The sequence below is a fragment of the Wyeomyia smithii genome, chromosome 3 (genome assembly GCF_029784165.1).
Source record: "Wyeomyia smithii strain HCP4-BCI-WySm-NY-G18 chromosome 3, ASM2978416v1, whole genome shotgun sequence".
In the NCBI taxonomy this organism is placed as follows: Eukaryota; Metazoa; Arthropoda; class Insecta; order Diptera; family Culicidae; genus Wyeomyia; species Wyeomyia smithii.
The window spans coordinates 114,195,027-114,217,840 of NC_073696.1; the positions used below are offsets into that span (position 1 = coordinate 114,195,027).

Genomic DNA, 22,814 nt, shown 5'->3' on the forward strand with positions numbered 1-22,814 from the left:
GTATAGTATAGTATAGTATAGTATAGTATAGTATAGTATAGTATAGTATAGTATAGTATAGTATAGTATAGTATAGTATAGTATAGTATAGTATAGTATAGTATAGTATAGTATAGTATAGTATAGTATAGTATAGTATAGTATAGTATAGTATAGTATAGTATAGTATAGTATAGTATAGTATAGTATAGTATAGTATAGTATAGTATAGTATAGTATAGTATAGTATAGTATAGTATAGTATAGTATAGTATAGTATAGTATAGTATAGTATAGTATAGTATAGTATAGTATAGTATAGTATAGTATAGTATAGTATAGTATAGTATAGTATAGTATAGTATAGTATAGTATAGTATAGTATAGTATAGTATAGTATAGTATAGTATAGTATAGTATAGTATAGTATAGTATAGTATAGTATAGTATAGTATAGTATAGTATAGTATAGTATAGTATAGTATAGTATAGTATAGTATAGTATAGTATAGTATAGTATAGTATAGTATAGTATAGTATAGTATAGTATAGTATAGTATAGTATAGTATAGTATAGTATAGTATAGTATAGTATAGTATAGTATAGTATAGTATAGTATAGTATAGTATAGTATAGTATAGTATAGTATAGTATAGTATAGTATAGTATAGTATAGTATAGTATAGTATAGTATAGTATAGTATAGTATAGTATAGTATAGTATAGTATAGTATAGTATAGTATAGTATAGTATAGTATAGTATAGTATAGTATAGTATAGTATAGTATAGTATAGTATAGTATAGTATAGTATAGTATAGTATAGTATAGTATAGTATAGTATAGTATAGTATAGTATAGTATAGTATAGTATAGTATAGTATAGTATAGTATAGTATAGTATAGTATAGTATAGTATAGTATAGTATAGTATAGTATAGTATAGTATAGTATAGTATAGTATAGTATAGTATAGTATAGTATAGTATAGTATAGTATAGTATAGTATAGTATAGTATAGTATAGTATAGTATAGTATAGTATAGTATAGTATAGTATAGTATAGTATAGTATAGTATAGTATAGTATAGTATAGTATAGTATAGTATAGTATAGTATAGTATAGTATAGTATAGTATAGTATAGTATAGTATAGTATAGTATAGTATAGTATAGTATAGTATAGTATAGTATAGTATAGTATAGTATAGTATAGTATAGTATAGTATAGTATAGTATAGTATAGTATAGTATAGTATAGTATAGTATAGTATAGTATAGTATAGTATAGTATAGTATAGTATAGTATAGTATAGTATAGTATAGTATAGTATAGTATAGTATAGTATAGTATAGTATAGTATAGTATAGTATAGTATAGTATAGTATAGTATAGTATAGTATAGTATAGTATAGTATAGTATAGTATAGTATAGTTTAGTATAGTATAGTATAGTATAGTATAGTATAGTATAGTATAGTATAGTTTAGTATAGTATAGTATAGTACAGTATAGTATAGTATAGTATAGTATAGTATAGTATAGTATAGTATAGTTTAGTATAGTATAGTATAGTACAGTATAGTATAGTATAGTATAGTATAGTATAGTATAGTATAGTATAGTCGAAATCTGTGTTTCAACAAGACTTGACAATTTTCATTAGTAAAATAGTTCTGATAATCAAATTACAAATTTCTGCATTTAAGCGGAATCATAAATGATTTTCCAATCGATTGCTGCAAGAACGAAGAAAATTCTCAGACACAAATTGTTTATTTTTAAATGATTTGAAGTCAAGGGACGTTGAGTGTCATTTTTTTTATTCGAGTACAATTGCTCCAAAGGTAAGGAGGAAGGGTAACCAACAGAAAAAAAGGCATGGGGACTGTTCGGTCACGTATCTATTTATGTCGTTGGTTCGGCCGAATATACACGCTGCGAAGTTAGTGCTGGCGTGACCAATTCGGTGTTATTTGTTATGAGCTGATGAAGCCGAACGAAACCATCACTGGGAATCGGCTTAGGAAACACTTCCTAATTTAGATTTCTTGTTGGCACAAGGTGCTTCGTACTGACATATCAATTATATTTGTTGAACCGAGTGCCCATTATCATTAAAAGTATATTTAGGAGCCATAACTAGTGATGGAAATGAGACGAATATGACGCAATCCTCGTTTAATCTCGATCCTGATGTGTAACATAATGCTACTAAACCTGAATCCTTTCAACCCATAATGAAATGATGATTTGGTGCATAGGTTTCTGGGAGAAAACAGACACATGATTAGTTTGTGAAGCGAGTAAAGGCGCTATATCCTTGGTTTTGAAACCCGAACATAAGGAGGAAATACCTATGTTCCATCCCAGGAGATTGGTCAACAAAGGAGTGTACTTTCTTAGCTTTATCACTCCCAACGAATTAGGTATATTACTTCTCACATACGGATCGGTTGGTACGGATTGTCCCCGATCTTAGATTATATTGTATTATATTGCGCTACACAGTAGGCCTGGCCGTTGACAAGAAAAATGTATGGAAATCATTTTTTTTAAATGATGGATATCATTTTCCACGATCCTTTCAAGTACTGGCTGTGTTAGTGTAGACTAGACTAGACTAGACTAGAAAACAGACACATGATTAGTTTGTCTCTCCATAGGTCCGTCGTTAGGGGAAGAAAGGATAACGACAGGAGAATATCATGTTGACTGAGTAGCAGCAGAGATGCGGTGCTGTGAGAGGGAAAATGTGCTAGAAGGGACAACTTCGGCAGCGGCTGAGTTGAGCGAGAGTAGGAGAGAATACATTGCTCGTTTGGACGTAAACTAAGCGATGACATCTACAGAACTTAGGAAATCAGTAAACAATTGTTTGTGTGCAAAAGGTCGCTGTTCCCGATGGCAGGTCGGCGGCCGGCTAGGACAGCAAGCCTTTGATGATACGTTTTTGCCGCATCGCATGTTTCGCTAAAGACGCAATCCACAAAACTTTTATTCCTTAATTCCACATAACGATAACCATTAATCAAAAAGACATTCTTACATTATTAATTTTTCAAGGATATACGCAAAGGTCACTTGTCTAGCACATCAGTTCAACGAAAAAGAAAAGCGTGACACCAAATTTTGGAATTCGTATATTTTCCTGCCACTCCAATTAATCGTTAACAAATTGTTTCCCTCGTAGCAACAAACTGCTTTGCCCCTTCAGCTTTCATGCATATTGTAATTTGTGTATAATTCCTACACAGTAAAAAATTCTGAATATTACACGTCACGTAAAATATTTTCTCGTTTGAATTCCAGTTTCTTCTGACGTAAACCACGGTTTTATTTGAAAAATTATGTGCAATATCATTGAAATTTGCGTGGAATATTATGGAATATTCTATCATAAGTGATGGAGGCAATTCTTCATATGCGGTTCGATATAAAGTTTACTTACTGTGTAGTGTTCTTCATTCCGAACATCGAAATTTCATTCCCAACATTGAAATTTGAACACAAAAAATGTAATTTTTTTTGCTACATTTAGCAAATTTTCGGTTTTTTGAAACTTGTTCGATCAAAGACATATGATGAAAATATATATAATTGAGGGTTGAAGGTTCAACTTCGACAGGTAAGATATTGAAGAGGCGAGAAAAATTTTGTATTAGGGCACGTGAGTGTATCTTTTGGGTCAGTCCTTTCTATCACGAATTTTTATTTGATCAATTTCACCCCATTTGGTATTACACAAAAAAACGAGTATGATTATCAAAAAACAACTCTTCAAGATGGAAACATGAATAAATTTTTGTTTCCAGTGAGAATAATAATGAACTCGACCAATTGGGTCGTTTGATCTAAGTTTTCAAAACTTTTAAAATCCTGCATTATTCTCATTCTATAACAATCCACCGTGCATGACGAATTGCGTTTAATAAAATTATACTGAAACGGCGGGACAGTATATAAATTACACCGCTGAAAGGTTGTAAAAGGAAAAATTGATCTTTCAGTGGGAGTGGCATAAAAATGGCACTTTTAATTAGTTATACAGACTGCATTATTACGCGCGATAAACAAGCACAACCCAACCATGCGAAAGATAAAGAAGTAGTTTCTCAGAGGTCGTCTTGAGCATCCATTAAAAGTTATTTTATGCTGGTGAAGCGCAAGAAGTGAGAGCATTGGGTTTGCCAGCTGAAGCTGTTCTTAACTTATTGTTCTGTTCTGAGAAGGAAATATTTCGTATCACTTAAACTTACCTCATCGCGCATTTCCTGCACATGAATGTGGTACCCGCGGATGATTCCGTTGCGGTTTTTCTCCTTCGGGGGTTTCCACGAAACGTGTATGGTTGTGGAGTTAACCGGTGTGGCTTTAACTTCCTGTGGATCTCCGGGCACTGTGTTTTTGGATTTGTTTCATATATTTGGAAGTTAAATTGGGAGTGGTTTGGAGAGTGGGAGGGAGAAAAAAAATTTTAATTAGTATCACCAAGTCTACTCTGCAACGATCGAAAACATTACGAAACAGAAAAGAAAACAAATAACCCTATCCTGTCAGTACTTTCAAGCTGGTTAATTTTCTATTAGCTTCAAATGTTAATTAAAGTTCCATTATCTACAGTTTTATCTTGTCTATTTGATACAAGTATTTCTGATAAATATTAATGTTTCTTTTGTACTGTTTCAAACGATTAGTTTCTTTCTAGAATCCTATCAAAATTTATTTTTTTTTTATTTTTCGTTGTGTAGAAAAATAACGTAGTTTTTTTTCACAATGTATCTTCCAGTGCTTCGGTGTTTAAGCTTTTTTCGTCTTATCGACGTATTCATTAACAGTTACCGGTTACGCTGAAACATTCCGATAATACCGTCGGATTATTGCAACTGCATCCATTAACTGCTTTTAACAAAGGCATTTAAAAGTAGATCACCCAATGAAAATTGCAGCAGCCCCGGTAAACTGTTATCGTTGAAATTGCACTCCTGCACTTTTCCAAATTAGACCGAGCGACAGGTGCTCGGTATCATGTTCAATACATCGCATTTAAGCTTGTCGAAATGTTTGAAAACACCGACCGCCGCTGCTGCCGTCATTTATACCTACTGGGGTAATACCCGGAAATGGCGCCATATTCATCCTTCCCACGTTCCTCCCCCTGCTTTCGAAATGCCACGGCGCTCCGTAACAAAACGGCGGTTTATGAGGACGGTAGCCATCGGATTGTGCTGTTCCACGAGAGCGATAAGTACGGGCAATAATCGTGTAAGCTTGTTCGCAGTTTGGTGAGTTTGTTGTTCTTGCGGAATTGATTGCTCGAAGGGAAGGTAGTTTAGTTTGATTGCAAATGTTTAGTTTGATTGGTTTAGCGGGCGGGATTATGTGCGAGTTTGGCAGACTCGACGGATACAAATTTCAATTCTCGTGTGCGCCAGGACACAGGCCTGTCGGAATGGTAGCCGGAGTCTACATCTCGAATGAAGTCCCGCATTCTCGATTACGCGATCCCTCAGTCGCAACCGATGGTGGATTAGCAGATTCATGTTGTAACCGGTGCATTGTTTGAATTGATGCCAGAAATAGCTTTAGTTACAATATTGTCAAGTTCTGGCGGACAGGAAGGAAATGCGATTAACATAGTTTGCACTCAGCAAACGTTTCAGCCGGGTTTCGGAACTGCCGATTGCTGGTGGCTTTTTAGAAATATTTGTTTTGATTAAAGGCAAGTTTAATGTTTTCTGCATCGACATCCCAAAGAAACTATGTTTATGATTTTTTCACTTGAAGATTTTTTGTTAGAGCAATATGGATGGATAGTGCAGAGTTAGCGAAACTAGTGCTTGCATGGAGTGAATAGTCAAGAATTCACTTATAGCATTCAACTATTGGTGATCCTGATATAATTCTTTTTGAGTTATCTTTGAAACAAAGCTGATCTCTCAAACGGAGCATGAAAAATGCTAAAACTGCTAGAATCCGGATAGTTAAAAATGTACAAATGACAAAGTTCACTTTTTCCTCATTATCAGAAAAAGAATGCTTTGCCGTCCTTTTGTGCATTATTTTTGACAATTAACAATTTATCAATCTCGTCTGTTTACTAAAAATACCATACTGATGAAGAGAGAGGGACGAAAATTGTTCTCGAGCTCTCGATTTGAAGTCCATTAGAAAAGAAAATGAAGAGCGGAACACCGCTATAATAATTAAAATAAATGTTTGATTAGTAATTGATTCTACCGTTATAAAGAAAACAAAAGAATCCCGAACGAAATAATCGTAAACTTCCGCGCTCGTTTTTCACAATGCATACCTTATTAAAACCGCATCATCTAGCGCTATTCACCGGAAGCCTCAATAATTTATTGGCGGTTATTAATTACATCTGAAGAACCTTTCCGACGTACTGCACAGTGGCTAATTCTGTTTGCCATTTGAGCTTCTGCTCCCACGCGCAGTGAAACGCACACGGAATATCAAAGTGGTCCCTCCGGGTGTGATTCATTGAACAATTAATTTTCCCAATTAAAATCATTATTCCGAAAGCGATTTTCACGGCTTTTTCATGGCTGTATTTTCATTAGCCCAGTGAAGAAAGCTCGGAAGAGTGCCGGTGGAAAACAGTTTTACCTTTTACCTTACCGGAATACGCAAGATGTGCCGGGACTGGTGGACGATGGTGGCATAAGTGGTATCAATCGGCAGTAAATTTCAATTTTCCTATCCAGATGGAAAGAAAAACTTTTCTGTACTCTTTTTTTCTATGTGTAACCTGGTTCTGGTCAAAATGGAACCTAGAAGTGGGTTCCATTTTGACCAGATTCTTCGTGACTAAGTAGGAGTCGAAGTAGAAAACAGACCGCAGTGAAATGGATATTAGCCGAATTAATTTATTAGCTTAATAGCTGGAGAAACTTTTGGAAGCCAATCGCGCCATAGTTTCGGTTGCAACGGTCAAAGTTGTGGCTTGAATCTTAGAACGTGGTTTTTATAACAGCGCTTGTTATGATGTTTTACTGCATCTTGCTTTAATTTTATGATTGAAGATTATAATCAGAGTTTTTTTTTAACATAAATGCATATCTCGAAAACGGTTGGTTGGATTAAGAATTTTTCTGAAAATATGGTAATGATTTTTGATCGAAGAGGTTTTGCTGTTACTGTTAAGTGGTAAATATAACTAAGTTCATGAAATCATTGATTATCAATCGCAAAACCACGAATTAAATAAAGAATTTTGCTTATGTCGAGATGCAAGGGCAAACAGTGAATCACATCGGGCCCGTCCAGTCAATTGCAAGAGAACAGTATATTGAAAATGCTCTTTAATGGTTGTCAACTAACTGTTCACGAGTTCCATCAACTATGTAATTTCTTCTGATAAAATGATACTACAAACGAAGCGTTTCATCAGTCTTGCAGTTATTTCAAACTTCTAGTTCTCCAGATGCTTCTCTATTATTTCTGGAGTAATAATTTTTTTGCTCGTAAACAATCACACACTTTCAGACGCGCGATTACACGGTCTATGTATGTAACGCTTTCAGCAATCTTTTTTAGCCTTCTATAGTTAATTCTGGCTTCAAATCGTAAGTAGACGGCCTGGAAGAGCTCCGGTCTTCACAAGTTCCAAACTCATGCCTCCACGAGTCGTATGATCACAATAGACTGTCAGCTGAAAAATGGAAACAGCAGATTGGCGTGTGAAGCGATCATTGGTGAGTTAACCAAGTTTCGGCGGTGGGAGTCACGATGTACTGTCACGACGGACCTTTGGTGAAACAGGGGGTTGGTGCAGGCTTTACAAGCCAACCGTCAAAATGATCAGTACAGGAACGAACTCAGGCAACAAAAACGAACTTACGATTGGAAACTCAGATCATAGAATTGCAAGTTCTTTAAATTTTTGGGGATGTACCCGCATCCTTTCCGATTTATTGAGGGTCCGCAAGTTTAACATTGTCTATCTAGCAGAGCTAATTAGGAAGTCCTGGATATAACTTTGTCCAGCAACAAACTTTCAGACAATATACAGAATTGGCATGTGTCTGATAAAATTTCACTATCAGATCACAGGCAAATTCTTTTCGATTACTGTGCAGGAGAAATCTTGCAAGAAACCTTTAGAGACCCCAGGAAAACCAACTGGGATCTCTACAACAGCAAACAGTTGATCGACAAACATATCTTTGAAAGAGAAATTAAAACCAAAGATGAGCTGGAAACTTGCTCTAATTCAATCACAAGTAAGATAATTAGTGCATACTACGAAAGTTGTCCTACCAAGACGCGAGTGTCAAATAAAGACTCACCTTGGTGGAATAAGACCCTAGAAGGACTTAGAAAGTCCTCTAGGAAGCTGTTCAATAAAGCGAAACTAACAGGTAATTGGAAACTGTATATAACATCACTAACAAAATACAACAAGGAAATAAGAAAATCCAGAAGAAACAGTTGGAAATTTATGTGTGAACGTATTGAAAACACATCCACTGCCGCCAGGTTGCAAAGAGCCCTGTCTAAAGAACATTCCAACGGTTTAGGTAGATTGAGAAAAACTGACGGTACTTACACAGATTCTCAGGAAACACTGGAAATTATGATGGAGCAAGGAACTGTTTATTCTAATTCTTACGGAGATGCGTAAGGTGAGCCTAATACTAAATTACATTCCATCTAGTTGGAGACAAACTAAAGTTATTTTCATACCAAAAGCCGGAAAACGAGATAGGACAATCCCGAGAGCGTTTAGGCCAATTAGTTTAACTTCCATCTTTTTGAAAACTATAGAAAAATTAATCGACTATCATATTAAAACAGTATATATGAAATCCAATCCATTAAGCAAATTTCAATTTGCTTACAAAAACAACATATCAACCACTGACGCGCTACATATGTTAGTGGGAAAAACCGAAAAATCCATCCATGCCAAGAAAATTTCCCTGGCAGCCTTTCTTGATATTGAGGGAGCATTTGATAATGCGTCTCACAACTCAATGAAAATAGTCATGGAAAGGCATGGCATAGACAAGAACACAATAAAGTGGACTCATGCCATGCTAATAAGTCGCGAAACAACGGTTAAACTCGGGGACACGTCCCTAACAAGAAAAACTACATAAGGATGCCCTCAAGGAGGGATATTATTTCCCCTGTTATGGTCATTAATCGTAGACGATCTTAAGACCCTAGAAGGACTTAGAAAGTCCTCTAGGAAGCTGTTTAATAAAGCGAAACTAACAGGTAATTGGGAACTGTATATAACATCACTAACAAAATACAACAAGGAAACAAGAAAATCCAGAAGAAACAGTTGGAAATTTATGTGTGAACGTATTGAAAACACATCCACTGCCGCCAGGTTGCAAAGAGCCCTGTCTAAAGAACATTCCAACGGTTTAGGTAGATTGAGAAAAACTGACGGTACTTACACAGATTCTCAGGAAACACTGGAAATTATGATGGAGCAAGGAACTGTTTATTCTAATTCTTACGGAGATGCGTAAGGTGAGCCTAATACTAAATTACATTCCATCTAGTTGGAGACAAACTAAAGTTATTTTCATACCAAAAGCCGGAAAACGAGATAGGACAATCCCGAGAGCGTTTAGGCCAATTAGTTTAACTTCCATCTTTTTGAAAACTATAGAAAAATTAATCGACTATCATATTAAAACAGTATATATGAAATCCAATCCATTAAGCAAATTTCAATTTGCTTACAAAAACAACATATCAACCACTGACGCGCTACATATGTTAGTGGGAAAAACCGGAAAATACATCCATGCCAAGAAAATTTCCCTGGCAGCCTTTCTTGATATTGAGGGAGCATTTGATAATGCGTCTAACAACTCAATGAAAATAGTCATGGAAAGGCATGGTATAGACAAGAACACAATAAAGTGAACTCATGCCATGCTAATAAGTCGCGAAACAACGGTTAAACTCGGGGACACGTCCCTAACAAGAAAAACTACATAAGGATGCCCTCAAGGAGGGATATTATTTCCCCTGTTATGGTCATTAATCGTAGACGATCTCTTCGGAGCCTATCGGAAAACGGCTTCGAAGTGATAGGTTTTGCAGACGACGTAGTGATTTTAGTTAGGGGGAAGTACGACTGCGTTATTTCTAATAGAATGCAAACTGCACTTAATCTCACAGCTCAGGGGTGTAGGCGAGAGGGGTTAAATGTAAATCCATCCAATACAATTATTGTTCCTTTCACTAGAAAAAGGAAATACATTATTCCTAAATTGCGATTCGAAGGCATCAATATAAAGCTTTCCACTGAAGTCAAATATTTGGGAATCATACTTGACCAGACACTAAGCTGGAACACTCAAATAGAACAAACAATTACCAAGGCCACAAACGCCCTATGGGTATGCAGCAGAGCAATTGGAAAAAGCTGGGGTCTCAAACCCAGCATGATACATTGTATATATAAAACAATAATCATACCCAGAATAACCTACGCCTCGTTAGTTTGGTGGCCCAAAACCACTGAAACATCCACTCAAGCTAAGCTAGGTAAAATCCAAAGATTGGCCTGTGCATCGATTTGTGGAGCTATGAGAAGCACTCCACCAAGAGCCCTAGATGCAATACTTCACCTTCTTCCACTTCATCAGGTGGTTCAACTAGAAGCGGAAAAACACAAATATTTGCATTTTTTGTGATAGTCAGGCTGTACTTAAAGCCCTGAATTCTACTTTCTGCCACTCTAAACTAGTGTGGAAATGCATCCTGTCGCATAGAAAGTTAGCTATGGAAAACCAAGTTAACTTATACTGGGTTCCTGGTCATTGTGGCCGTGAACGGGGAAATTTATTGTACAAAGTGTCTGCTGGAATTTATTCTGGCCGGATCTGGTGTCGACCCACTACTCACAGAAATCGTTGGAGGAGATGGAGCGGCTGAATATCGATGTGGTACCCAAGTCGGCGAATACACCCAACGTCCCCCAGCTGCTTGCGCTTGAAGGTGTTATGAACCGTGCAACACAGTGGACCTCGTCGTAATCGACGGAGATGGGTGGTTGGCAAATTTGTGAACTTCGGATCATTGGTAGCGTCAGACAACAACTGCAGCAGAGAAATCCGCAGACATATTGTATTGAAGTTGTACCTACTACGGACTCCATAAGACCTTGTGGTTTGGTAAACTTCGCTCCCGTACCATGTGTATGATGCACAAGAAGCTAGTAAGACCGGTAGTCCTCTACAGGCTCGAAATACGGATAATGCTCTAAAAGGATGGCGTATGGAGGCGAAGATTGGACCATGCGCTGGTGAAACCCTACTCAGTATCCAGAAAGTCGCTAGAGCTGGAAGGGTACAGTGGGTAGGAAATGTTGTAAGAATGCCAGACAGTAATCCCACAAAAATGGTTTCGTCTCGAATTCGGCCGGTACAAAAGGTAGAGGTTTGCTAGGAGCTTGGTGTTTGGGCTAAGTAGAGCAAGATCTTGGAAGTGTAGGACGCTCAAGAAACTGGAAACAAACATTGTGACGCAGCTGAAAAGTTCTCATAGAGTTCTTCAGGCGGTTCTTTGGACAGATGAATCTGAATTTTAGCTGTTTAAACGAAAGCGGTGGGATCAGACGAAGATCGGGTGATTTGGGTAGAAATATAATAGTCTGATTCAGGTAAACCTTGAAGCGACGGTCGTGTTTCAGTAGAACAACGATGGCCTCAACCGTATCGAGAATTGGTGGGCAATTCTCGATGCAAGGGCTGACAAAATTAGTGTTTTTAATAAAAATGATTATTTAGAAGTAGCCAGGAAGAGCATGATCCTAAATTATGATTCGGATTACAAGCTTCATGATTCAATGATTCATTTTTCATGAACACGTGAACGGAAGTCTACCTCTTTGGAACCTACAGTAAACATAACAGTTTGAATAAAACAAACAAGCAAGACGGGCAACAGCTTATTAAGGTGAAGGTACGGAGCATTTAAATAATTTGAACTATTACTTGCGTAGTAATCCAGCACCAGCCTGACTTTCAGAGAATGTTTCTGGACCCCAAAGCCGAGGGAGGGGAAAAACATAAAACATTTCATGTATTGAGCAAGAAATCTGTCCTGCGAATGTGATTGGGTTCGTGTTACCTAACAGTAACATTACCATATCCACCAATATTTTTTTACCATTGCGCTCATAGTGGCCGGACTTTCCCTTTTAGTGTTGAAAAGTTTTTCACAATTCATTTTGCTCGAAAAAGTTATATGCGATGGCAGCTGCGAACTCAAAACTAATTTTGGACATCCACTTGGAAAATCCGACGGGTAGATTACCAAATCGCAAACCCAAGCAACAATTGAAACATAATAAAAAAATAAATTGTGATCATTTGTTGCAATAATGAAATTCCGAAACATTTTTTGTTACTACGATGAAATTGTAAAGAAACAAGCAACAACTAAAGTTGCATCGCTGCTTCAAAAATCTTCACACCAACAACGTAATTCGCGAGGTTGGGTTTGTTGTTGAAACGTGTAAACGGCATTTGAAAACCTAACCTTCACTGAATAGATCTAGTGGGTGGAGCATATAGGTTGCCAACGTGATGCTTGCGAGATACAAAAAAAAAACACACAAAAATACTTCTAAAAGTTCTGAAGTCATGTAACAGCAACTTTTGCTCGATCGTTCGCCTTATATTTGTTTTTGAGATGAGGTTATTTACTGCGTTGTAACTTTTGGGTACTTGGACTAGAAGTCGTCCAAAAAGTGTGGGTCTCTAAAACGAAATGTGATAAATTGCTTTGAATTTCATTAACACGCTGAGGTACTGATGAATTCAAGAAGCAAAATTAAAACTGGTAATGGCCATTAGCATGATAAGGGAAGCAATATTTAAAACTGAGCCATGAACTTGCAAGTGTTTCTACAGCAAAAGACGTAAATAGTACAAACGAGAAAAGTGAATAGAAATTGATAACTGGAGTTGAATCCTAAAATAGAAATAATCAAAGATAAATCGCTATACAGACAATTTCTTTCCATTCTGACCATTTGCCGTTTTACAATCTTACCACAACGCCATAAAGTTTCAATTGCGCCCTAGTTGCTGTTACTGAAATGTTACCATGCAGCATTTACCATGTTGATATTAAATTCCATGCATTAGTTTATACACATTGCGGTTTCATTCTTGAAACTTGTGTTGAAACAACGAAAATGTTGCTATTGGCTCCACCTCCTGCGCTTTTTTTGTCATTGTATGAGAAACTGAGATGTAACTGCAACTTAATTTCGCATAAAAATTTGTTGCTGTGATGTACAAAGTTCATAATCGAAACAAATTTTGCTGCTTGGGAAAGTCGTTGAAATTTACTTAATCGACCATACGATGTTCTTAAACACGAGTTTTTTCTTATAATTGGGAATCGCCGAAGAAATTAAGGCTAGTTGCAACACCGTCGTCTGCTAGAAGGATGTACGCTGTACGCGGAGGTTGTGCAATGGAATTCGTACGAAGTACAAAGGATGCATCCTTATTGACCACGAAACATATGTGAAGATGGATTATGGGTAGCTACCCGGGCGAAAGTTCTACAGAGCAACTGGTTGAGGTGATGTCCCTAATGTTCAAAATAGTTTTCTTTCAATCAACGCATTTGACAAGGTATTTACAGCTCCAAGTTTTTGTGACAAATAAAACTATAGATTCCAAAATGTACAAGAAGGAAGGCCTGCAAAAAAAACATGACTTTTCATACTGATTTTGGGAAGCTACCACTACAATGGAGAAGTAATGTAGTAGTAATGAGACAACGGACAGAAGTTAAAGTAGAGTGAAAAGGTGGCTCGGTTGATCAAGAGATAGTGAAACAAAATGGCTGCTCAGGTTATCAAACAGAATGCCCAGAATATGATAATAGATATTAGAAGAAATGCTCAAGATTTCATCAAAACCAAATCTGGATAGTTTTATCGCTGTTTTCCTTCAAAATGCAATTAATGACCTTTTTTTTGAATACTCAATAGACTTTCCAGCGTCAATATATAAAATGACTCAAAAGTGCAAGGTAAAATGCCAATTGAATCCGTTCCTTCACGGGATTAGGAACTGGAATATTTGTGAGTATCATTGCAGTAGATAGTAAATCCCTTTGATTTGTGAGATAATTTTAAATTACGGGTCTTTTAAAATTAGTATGAACATTACAAAATTTTTTAAAATATATGAATGCAATCATTTCAAACTCGAGATAGGATAATAAAGGCCGAAAATGTATAAACATTTCAAGATTCTAGAGAATAAGTAGCCATTAATGGTACTTGCTATGCTTATGATATACTAAATAGGAGGTTCAACAAAACATTCGAAAATCTCAGAAATGTGAATTCTTCTCGAATGAGTAGTGGGGTAAATTTTTGCTATGATTATAAAATACAAAATGATAACTTCTGGTAGAATACAATTTGTGAAAATCTTTCGAGTATTTTTAGCTTTAAAAGAAATCACATAAGAATTGAATGTATATGATTTGGCAAGAATTCTGCATTTACTGTCAGAAAACCAAAAGTTTTAAAAAGTATAACAGAGTCAAATGGTAAAATAGGAAAGACTTGAAAAAGATTCTAATCTGATATTACCGGAAAGGTTGAAATATCCATTAAGAGCTATTCTTTATTTTCAGATATTTTCTCGATTCAACACTACAGTAAGGATGACCAGAAAAACGTACATAGCGGTTAGATGCTTTTTCTGACATTGTAAAACGAGCGGAGAAATTAACGACTTACGTTTCTTCGGCATTAAAAAAACAAATCTCAAATTCCATCATTCAACTGAAAAATACGTGCTTTTTCACATTCCGGTATCTATCAATTAAATCTGATAGGAGGTGAATATCGCCCCCGTTACTCACTTTTGACTACAGATTTTTTTTAATCGGTCGAGACACCCACGCGTTGTTGGAATTGATTTCGAAATTTATGGCCGTGGTTTGTCGAGTTTTTTTTTGTTCGGTTGCCGTTTCGGGTCCCAATTCGGCGACGGTTGGCGGTGCATAAAAATCAGAGATGAAAAAAGCATAAAATGCATACACGCACACGCGGCGCATAGGAACACATGCCAGCCGTATACAGACGGGGGCGACGTGCGGGTATTGTGTTCGATAAATGGGTGCGATTTTCGCATCAGGTGCAGGAGTTGCGATGATGCGTGGTTAATCGTAGGATGACCGGAGAGGTTGATGGGGCGCGAAAAAATAGCGAATATTTATTACATCAAGTGCGGTTGCGGCGGGAGCGAAGACAGGCCAGCGCGGTGCCGATGCCAAGGGTGTAAAGCCGATGGTGATCGATTTTTGTTCGGGCCCGGAAAATGTAGAAAAGCAATAGGATAAAAATTAGGCTCGATTGTCGAAAGATTGCCGGTTTGATTCGTGACATGATTTCGTAAACATTGCTACATTGACTAATATAAAAAAAAGAAAGCTAGCAGTAATGGTAAACATATTGTGCGGCGATGGATGATATTGTAAGTTGCGTGTTTGTTGCCGGTGGCTTGTTGTCGCATTGATTGGATTAAATAGTTCGAAGAAATTGGTTTGCATACGAATATATTTTTATAACGCCACATTGGGGATTTATCCTCTTTGAAACCTGTTGGATCTATTTCTACAGCAAAAAAAGCGAAACAAAACTTCTCCAGTTTCAACTGACTGTTCTACGCCATTAATGTAGAAACAATGGAGAATCTGATGAAAAATTCAATTTAATTATTTCGACTGATCATTCATTTTCGTAAATCGCTTCACGGAGAACACACTTTTCCATGCATACGCTGATAATTTCACACTTTCACTTTTTTTTTCATAAAATATGAGTACTGATCCAAGACTATCTGATGTTTCGAGCTTGTAATAAGAAACTTTTTGCAGTAGCGCATGGTATTCAGAAACCATGAAGAAACAATAGTGCAACTTCATTCGCTTGTATTGTAGTTCTTTCTCCCAGTCAATTATTACGGAATGTTTTTCTGCAGTTTGTTCACTTCAGCTCAAGTGATAAGTAGTTAAATTACCACTCATCATCAGCTTTCTCGTTTTTATGTTGGGCCGTACATGAAGTCTCATTCAGAATAACTTGAAACTGAGGCACCGCCAGGTTACTGCATTAAACCCACGTACAGGGAAAATTTTGATGTGGAATATAAAGAACCAAAAATAATTTTGCATTGAAAGGGAAAATTGTCTAATGGGAGGAGAGCTATTGAAATTTTTGTGAGGTTTTGTTTGTGTGTTTGGTACTGTTGGATGGATATTCTGAAACAATCAAGAAACACCAATTACGAACCGATAATGAAACCACATTTCACCTTTTGGCGTTTATAATTTCAATAGAAATTTTATCACACGCTAGAAATAATATGGCATAAACAGCCGCCTTCTAGCGTTAAAGGGTCTCTTTTCTGCAGTCAAAGACACTCGGGTCAACCATAAAGTTTACGGCCGCCGGACTAATCACGTAATACGTGTATTAAAATAGATACTATCGTTTCGCCATTTAATTGAAGTATCCAATCCATTTGTCACCTATCCCCGGGGGGAAAAGCTGGAAGCTAGTCTGTTTACGATAGGGTGTATCTTAATTCACCCAAATTTCTAAAGCCTGATGCTATAATTTGTGCATCGACAAATAGACAGCCGGGTAAATCCTGACAAATAGGGACAGGTACCGGAAATTTATGTACGCCCATGCAAACGAAGTGCATCATTGACCCTAATTGGTCGCACAATTTAGGAGTCTCACTCATTTCATCAAAACCGACAGTTGACCTCGTGGCTCGTTGCATACCCCGATTGAAAGCCATTGCAATAATTGTGACCTACAACCTAGCGGATGCATCTTAACATAGATAGATGTACGGCAGCAATTCGATAATAAACATAAGCGACAGCCAAGCGACCAGCAGCCCAGCCAATCAAGCTATCTACCGGGCGAGCGGTAATTGAATTGTCCTCGGTTGTTCGATGGAGATCAATCGGTTTGGATCAGTCGTTTTACTGTACACTGCACTGGAGCGGGACTCGAATTGGCGAGCACAGCTGTTTACACAACACATTTTGCATGGCCGATGAGTAAAGCAGAGTGTTTTTTTAATTAACTTCACTTTGGATATTAAAACTGAATTTTAATCATCTTCTCTCTTAGATATTATATTCTTAAAATTAACCAGATAAATTTAGAGTGAGGTTCTATTTTTCTATTTTTTAACTTTTGAAATATTTCAGTTCATAATGAAATATTTCACATGCTGAACCAGGTGTCTGTACTGGAACAGCGTTTAATTGACTTTGACATTTTGTAAGAAGACAAGATGGCGACGAATAAAAAAAAAAGTGTAATAAAAATATGAATCTTTTGATACGAACTTTGAACTTTAAAAACACTGGATCTGCCAAGTGAGTTAATGGTGTTTCTGAACGTTTGATTATCGAAAGGAAACTGAAAAGTGGACATGCGAATTATGTTCTAAACTTTCTATTTGAAAAATTCTATTTAAAAAGTTTACAACCGCAACGATGACCAAAATTCGTAACGATATCACATGCTTGCAAATTGCATCTTGTATGGCACCTAAATTCATAGGAATGATTGAATAGCTATAACCTTTCATTTTCTCCGGTTGAGCTTTTGGAATGCACTTATTTTTCATTTTTTCGACCAGGGTAATCTAATGACCACGCAGTGAATACTGTACAAAGAACCAACAACAAGACAAGAAAGCTACTCATCGTTCGCCTTCGTAAAGTGTTAACTTCGCGCGCAACATTGCTCGATTTGGTCACTTCCACGGTGACTCATACCTTTTCTTTTCACCGCAGTCGTGGAGATGCAGAGGTAAACTCGGTCTCCGACATCAACGACTGTTACACTTTCTTCCTTACAACATCTTTCCTTACCCTGATGATCGTAAGGACGTGGCTACTGAATTGTTGTACACTGAAGATGGCAAACTGACCCCGAGTAGACGTGGTTCTTCGTGCAACTTCACAAGCTCAGATCGATCATAGAGAAGCAACTACGAAATGTGCGGTGGTCAAATTCAAGCTTAAAGCTCACAGGTGCAGCGATAAAAATCCTAATAATTGTTTGCTTTGCTGAAGTCTGGAAATCGATTGAATCGAGTATCAGGGCCATATATACCCGAAAACGTAAATATCGATTACATTTCAAATTTGCATGCAGATTTGTATGGGAAATCCTAAGGGGAAGCTCCGTAGCCGCAAGGTTACAGAGTCCTCTTTGACATGCGAGTCCACACTGTTTTACAAAGCTGCAAAAATAAGATCGAAATCATTTTGACGGAAAAAAAACTCTTCAGAAACCTTAAATAAAGTTTTCCCGTAAGCAAACGTAGAAACAACTGCCCCGGCGAGCAATTATTCTGTGGACTTTTGACGCAGTTCTGAACTCGATAGCATATTCAAAATTCACAAACTTTAAAAATCTGTAGTTTTGAAAATATTTCCATTTTGAGCCTGTTGTCAGTTTTTCGTTAAAAGTAGATAGAATTTAATGAAAGTGAGTACCAGTGTTTTTCCGGCCAATAAGCAATATACTCGGTGAAATTTTAATTTTACTATCACTGGAATAGCGCAATCTCTAATCAATGAACGTTGCATCATGTTTTCTTTTGTATGTTCTCATAGAACTTATTTGAATTCAAATATATGATGATACTAGATAACTAATTCACTAAATTGTGTATTTTTGAAAAATTTGCTTCAAATCTTTATTTAAAAAGTCTTTTAATTTCCATATTTGAAATAAAATGTCACATTTAATCAATTTCTTCAGAGGGAAAATAAAAAAAATACTTTGATGGGAATCAAAGGATGACTTTGAAGATACCTAATTGAAAAGAAAAAAATCAAAACTCGTTCGCATTCGAAATTTGAAGAGATAAAAATTTTGTGTCTTCTACAAAGTTCAAAATTTTATGATCTACAACTTTATTGAAGACCATAAAACCCTGAGAGAAAAAAGTTGGCACCAAAGCGCCACCTTCGTGGTCGAATCGCCAACCATGTTAACCGTTATGTACTGGACAGAGTACCCGAGTACCCAACAAAATGAAAAACTTCTAGCTTTTTTAATTATTTACTCGTCAATAGTTTGGCAAATTCGTCTGTTTTTAGTATACGAGATCTACAAAGCCGTTGGTTCCCATATAGTTTTCGTAAATCTAGATCGGGAATCTGCTTGAGAATGGTCATATCAAAGACTCATCATATGGACTAAAAATTAATGGAAATCAGCTCCTGGAGTGATTTCATGAATTTTGAAACCAATATTGTTCGGTTTGATTGACAATTGTACTAATTTGTTTCACCAGAACATGGTTTCGAAGATCCGGAGTTGAGGTTAACCTTCATTTTTCAAGCAAAAAAAAATATACTTGGGAATTGTATTAGTGGTTTTATTTATCCATTAAATCGAAAATAAAACAAAAAATTAACTTTTTCAATTTCTACTTAAACTTTAGAGCGTGAAAGGATCTTCAGCAAAGTTGATTGTTATTAAGCAGTTTGTTTTTAGCGAGCACGACAGTAGCCTAATAAACCCTACTATTGTAACTCCAGATTCTGAATAATGAAACGAGTGATGATATCGAATCAGTTGATTCGAAGGATATAGTGATCAAATGAAAGAAGGAATTCCTACACTCTATGCATAGTTGCCCCTGTTTTCATGCATTCTGACAATTTCTATGAAATTTCCTTTAAACAGGGGACAACTATCGATAGAACGGCAGTGCACAGAAGTATTCTCGGCTGCTGTGGCCTCAATAATTCAGTATTTCACTGATGTACATCATATTACAGTATAATAATAATTAAAACGGCGAGTATTTTAGTGCGCACGGTAATCATGCTTTAACCCGTTTAAATTACAATAGGCATTGTATATTCATGGAATGTCGATAACTGCTCTAAAAACTTTGTGTTCGCTTCGAATTCCGTTGGAAGAGTGCAACGAAACATGTGACGGCCTAAAAACTATGTCGTTACTTTGGTTCTAAACAAACTGGACATTAGTTCGTGCACATGTTTACTTTTAAAACAATGTATAGCAACGTCAGGTCGTGGTACCGGAAATGCTAGGACCTTATCATTTCCACCCAGAACTGATAGAGCAGGAGAAAATCATAATGGTGGAAGCTGGGACTAAACCTTTGAAAATCTAGTGCGAACAATGATCTTTTGTAACGCTTTTGTTCATACGAATTGCGGACTGAAATATCCTGTTCGAACAATAAGATCCAGAAAAACGTATATAAGTCTTCCAGGCAGCGTTCGATTGAGTCAAGCGAAATGAGTCATGACTGATTTGTTAAAAAAAACTGTTCAAGCCGATAATTGTGTTCTACGAATGATAAGAAGTAGAAGACCCAAAGTAGATAAAACATGGGAAAATACAGGTGCTTATTACGGGAGTCACTTCACGGTGAAATCAGAGTGAAGTAAATAAAGTTCTATTACGGGACTCACTCAAGTGACAAAAACGTCGCAAAGTGACATCTGCCGTGAAATCTGGGTTATTATGAGAGTCATATCATTGAAATGAAAACGGAATAAGTGACGTTTCGCGTGGAATTATTTCACGACCATTTTGAACGGTGAAATGATTCCACGTAGATTGCGTAAGTCTCGAAAATTGATTGATTTGTGATGTAATGATAAATATTGGATTTATTTTTCAGTAACGAAGCGAATGAGAATTCGATCCGTATCTCAAAGCGGGCAAACTTTCAACTTTTTGATTGATGGAAAAAATGCACAGTAGTTCATGAAAATTCCGATACCGAAAAAAAATTTTTTTTGATGCCAAAAGTTTTAGAAGTGCAGAAAACGTTAAGATCTGATGTTATCGAAAAAACGGAAAAAATTGACTTTCTGGGACTTAAAAATTATTGAGCTGGGAAACATTCTCATTTCACTTGTCGTATTCTCAATTTCAATTCACTGTCAATCTCACTCACGGAGGTAATTTTTGTCCTCTTGAGGTGGGATCGGGAATAGGTCTCAAAAAGTGAAGTAAAGGTGAGAGTGAAATATATTTCACCGTGAAGTGACTCTCGTAATAAGCACCACAGTAGACCGTTTATTTACTTCATAAACTACTTCATATTTTCAGATGAGTGACCAGAGAATATGCACAGCAGAAACATTGTCAGAGGCCATAGGTTAAGTAGCAATATAGTAACTCATCAATGGATGTGTACTGTCAATAAGAATGTCAAATCAAAGAATATCATGTTGTAGATTTAAGACTTTAGAATAGTTTGATTCGATTGATCGGTTTGTTGCCATAAATGTTCAAGTAAAAGGAAGTTTTAACTGATTCACAAAAGTTGAACTCATTCACTCAATCACACAAGTATTGCAATACACATTATTCGCATTCTTAATAAATGTTCTAAGTTGTTAACTGCAACTAGAAAAGATTTTTTTTATTGAGTTTTAGTTAATTGACCAACAACGTTTGTATAGGCCACTAACACGAGATACTGTTTTCATTAGGAGCCTAAGCATTAAGTTTCCCATTTCGATATTAACCCTCATTTAAGACTTTTAAAATTAGTGTTTCAAATACTGTCCACAAAAGATATGAACTTGACGAAGTGTCACCGTAATTATGATAGCACCCAATTAGGTGCAGCGTAGGAAACTTTATTCATACATACAAACTTTGTTTCTGAGCTAACCTATTCGTTATTATGTGTGTACCTAACGATTTTGCTGATGTCAATTGTGATATTTAGTTATATATTTTTGTCACATATTTAATATCATTTTTCCTGATTTTTTTGCGGCGTAATGAAATCATAAAACATTTTTTTCGGGAAATATATGATAATACCAAAAAGAAAACTAAACACGGTTGAGACACAAAGAAAATTAAAAATGGTGTGCATGTGTAGGTGGAGCGAATGTGCGTTTGTCATATTAGAATACTGTGAAACGGAGTGCAGATAAGGTGCAAAAACACTTAATCTTTGTTGTGCGATTTTTTTATTCTTGGTGCTTGATAAGTGGGTGCAGTAATACTTAATTATCTGGTGCGAGTAAAAATACACGTATTCACAAAAATCAAAAAAGTACTGTTGAGAGAGGTGTATTTTTTTTGGTGTATCATTTACGTGGGACAAAAAATGCATGCAAAAAAGTTTGTGTGCCAAAAAACGTGGGTGCCCGGGCAAGAGAAAACCCATAAACAAGGGTGAAAACGAAACAAATAACTGAAACACGTCGTGATACAATCGGTATGCAAAAAAGTAGAAAACAGTTCCTTTTATCAAAACATTTGGTGCGCTCTTACGATGAAAAATAGTGTGCAGTCACATCAAAAAAATTTTTACTGGTGCAAAATGTACACGATTCGATGCATTTTTTTGTAAGGTATGGTGGGGTGCAAACTTTTATCAAAAACTGGTGTGGTAACTTTTGCAATAATGTAATATATATGCTTCTGCAACGTTGACACAGCGATAATGAAAACTTTGTTACAGGTGCAGTATACGGTTAAAATGGGTGCTTTTCTTGTCAACAATAGCAAACGCGTTTTGCGTCGGAAGGATTTACCGTTTGATACGAAATATTTGCAACTGTTGCGCGAAATGATGCAAAAAAGAGATATGATTCGTTTCATTAATTGAGCATACAAAAAGAGACACTATGTGAGAAGAAGAGAGAAAGAGAGAAGTAAAATGTTGGTTTTATTTTCACTACAGCTACGATACATCAAAAATCAAAAATCAGTGGCTGTCCGTCCGGGGCGCGATATGCAAATTG

The 22,814-nt window shown here is 36.4% G+C and overlaps 1 protein-coding gene across 6 annotated transcripts in view; it reads right to left on the bottom strand.

The window, feature by feature from the left end:
• Positions 1–22,814, bottom strand: part of LOC129731234 (tyrosine-protein phosphatase Lar) — a 279,571-nt gene that overhangs the window by 39,577 nt on the left and 217,180 nt on the right. For all 6 annotated transcript variants that reach the window (XM_055691068.1, XM_055691070.1, XM_055691072.1 and 3 more), the window contains one exon: positions 4,241–4,380. In XM_055691068.1, the coding sequence (XP_055547043.1) occupies positions 4,241–4,380 (140 nt within the window). The remainder of the gene's footprint in view (positions 1–4,240; positions 4,381–22,814) is intronic.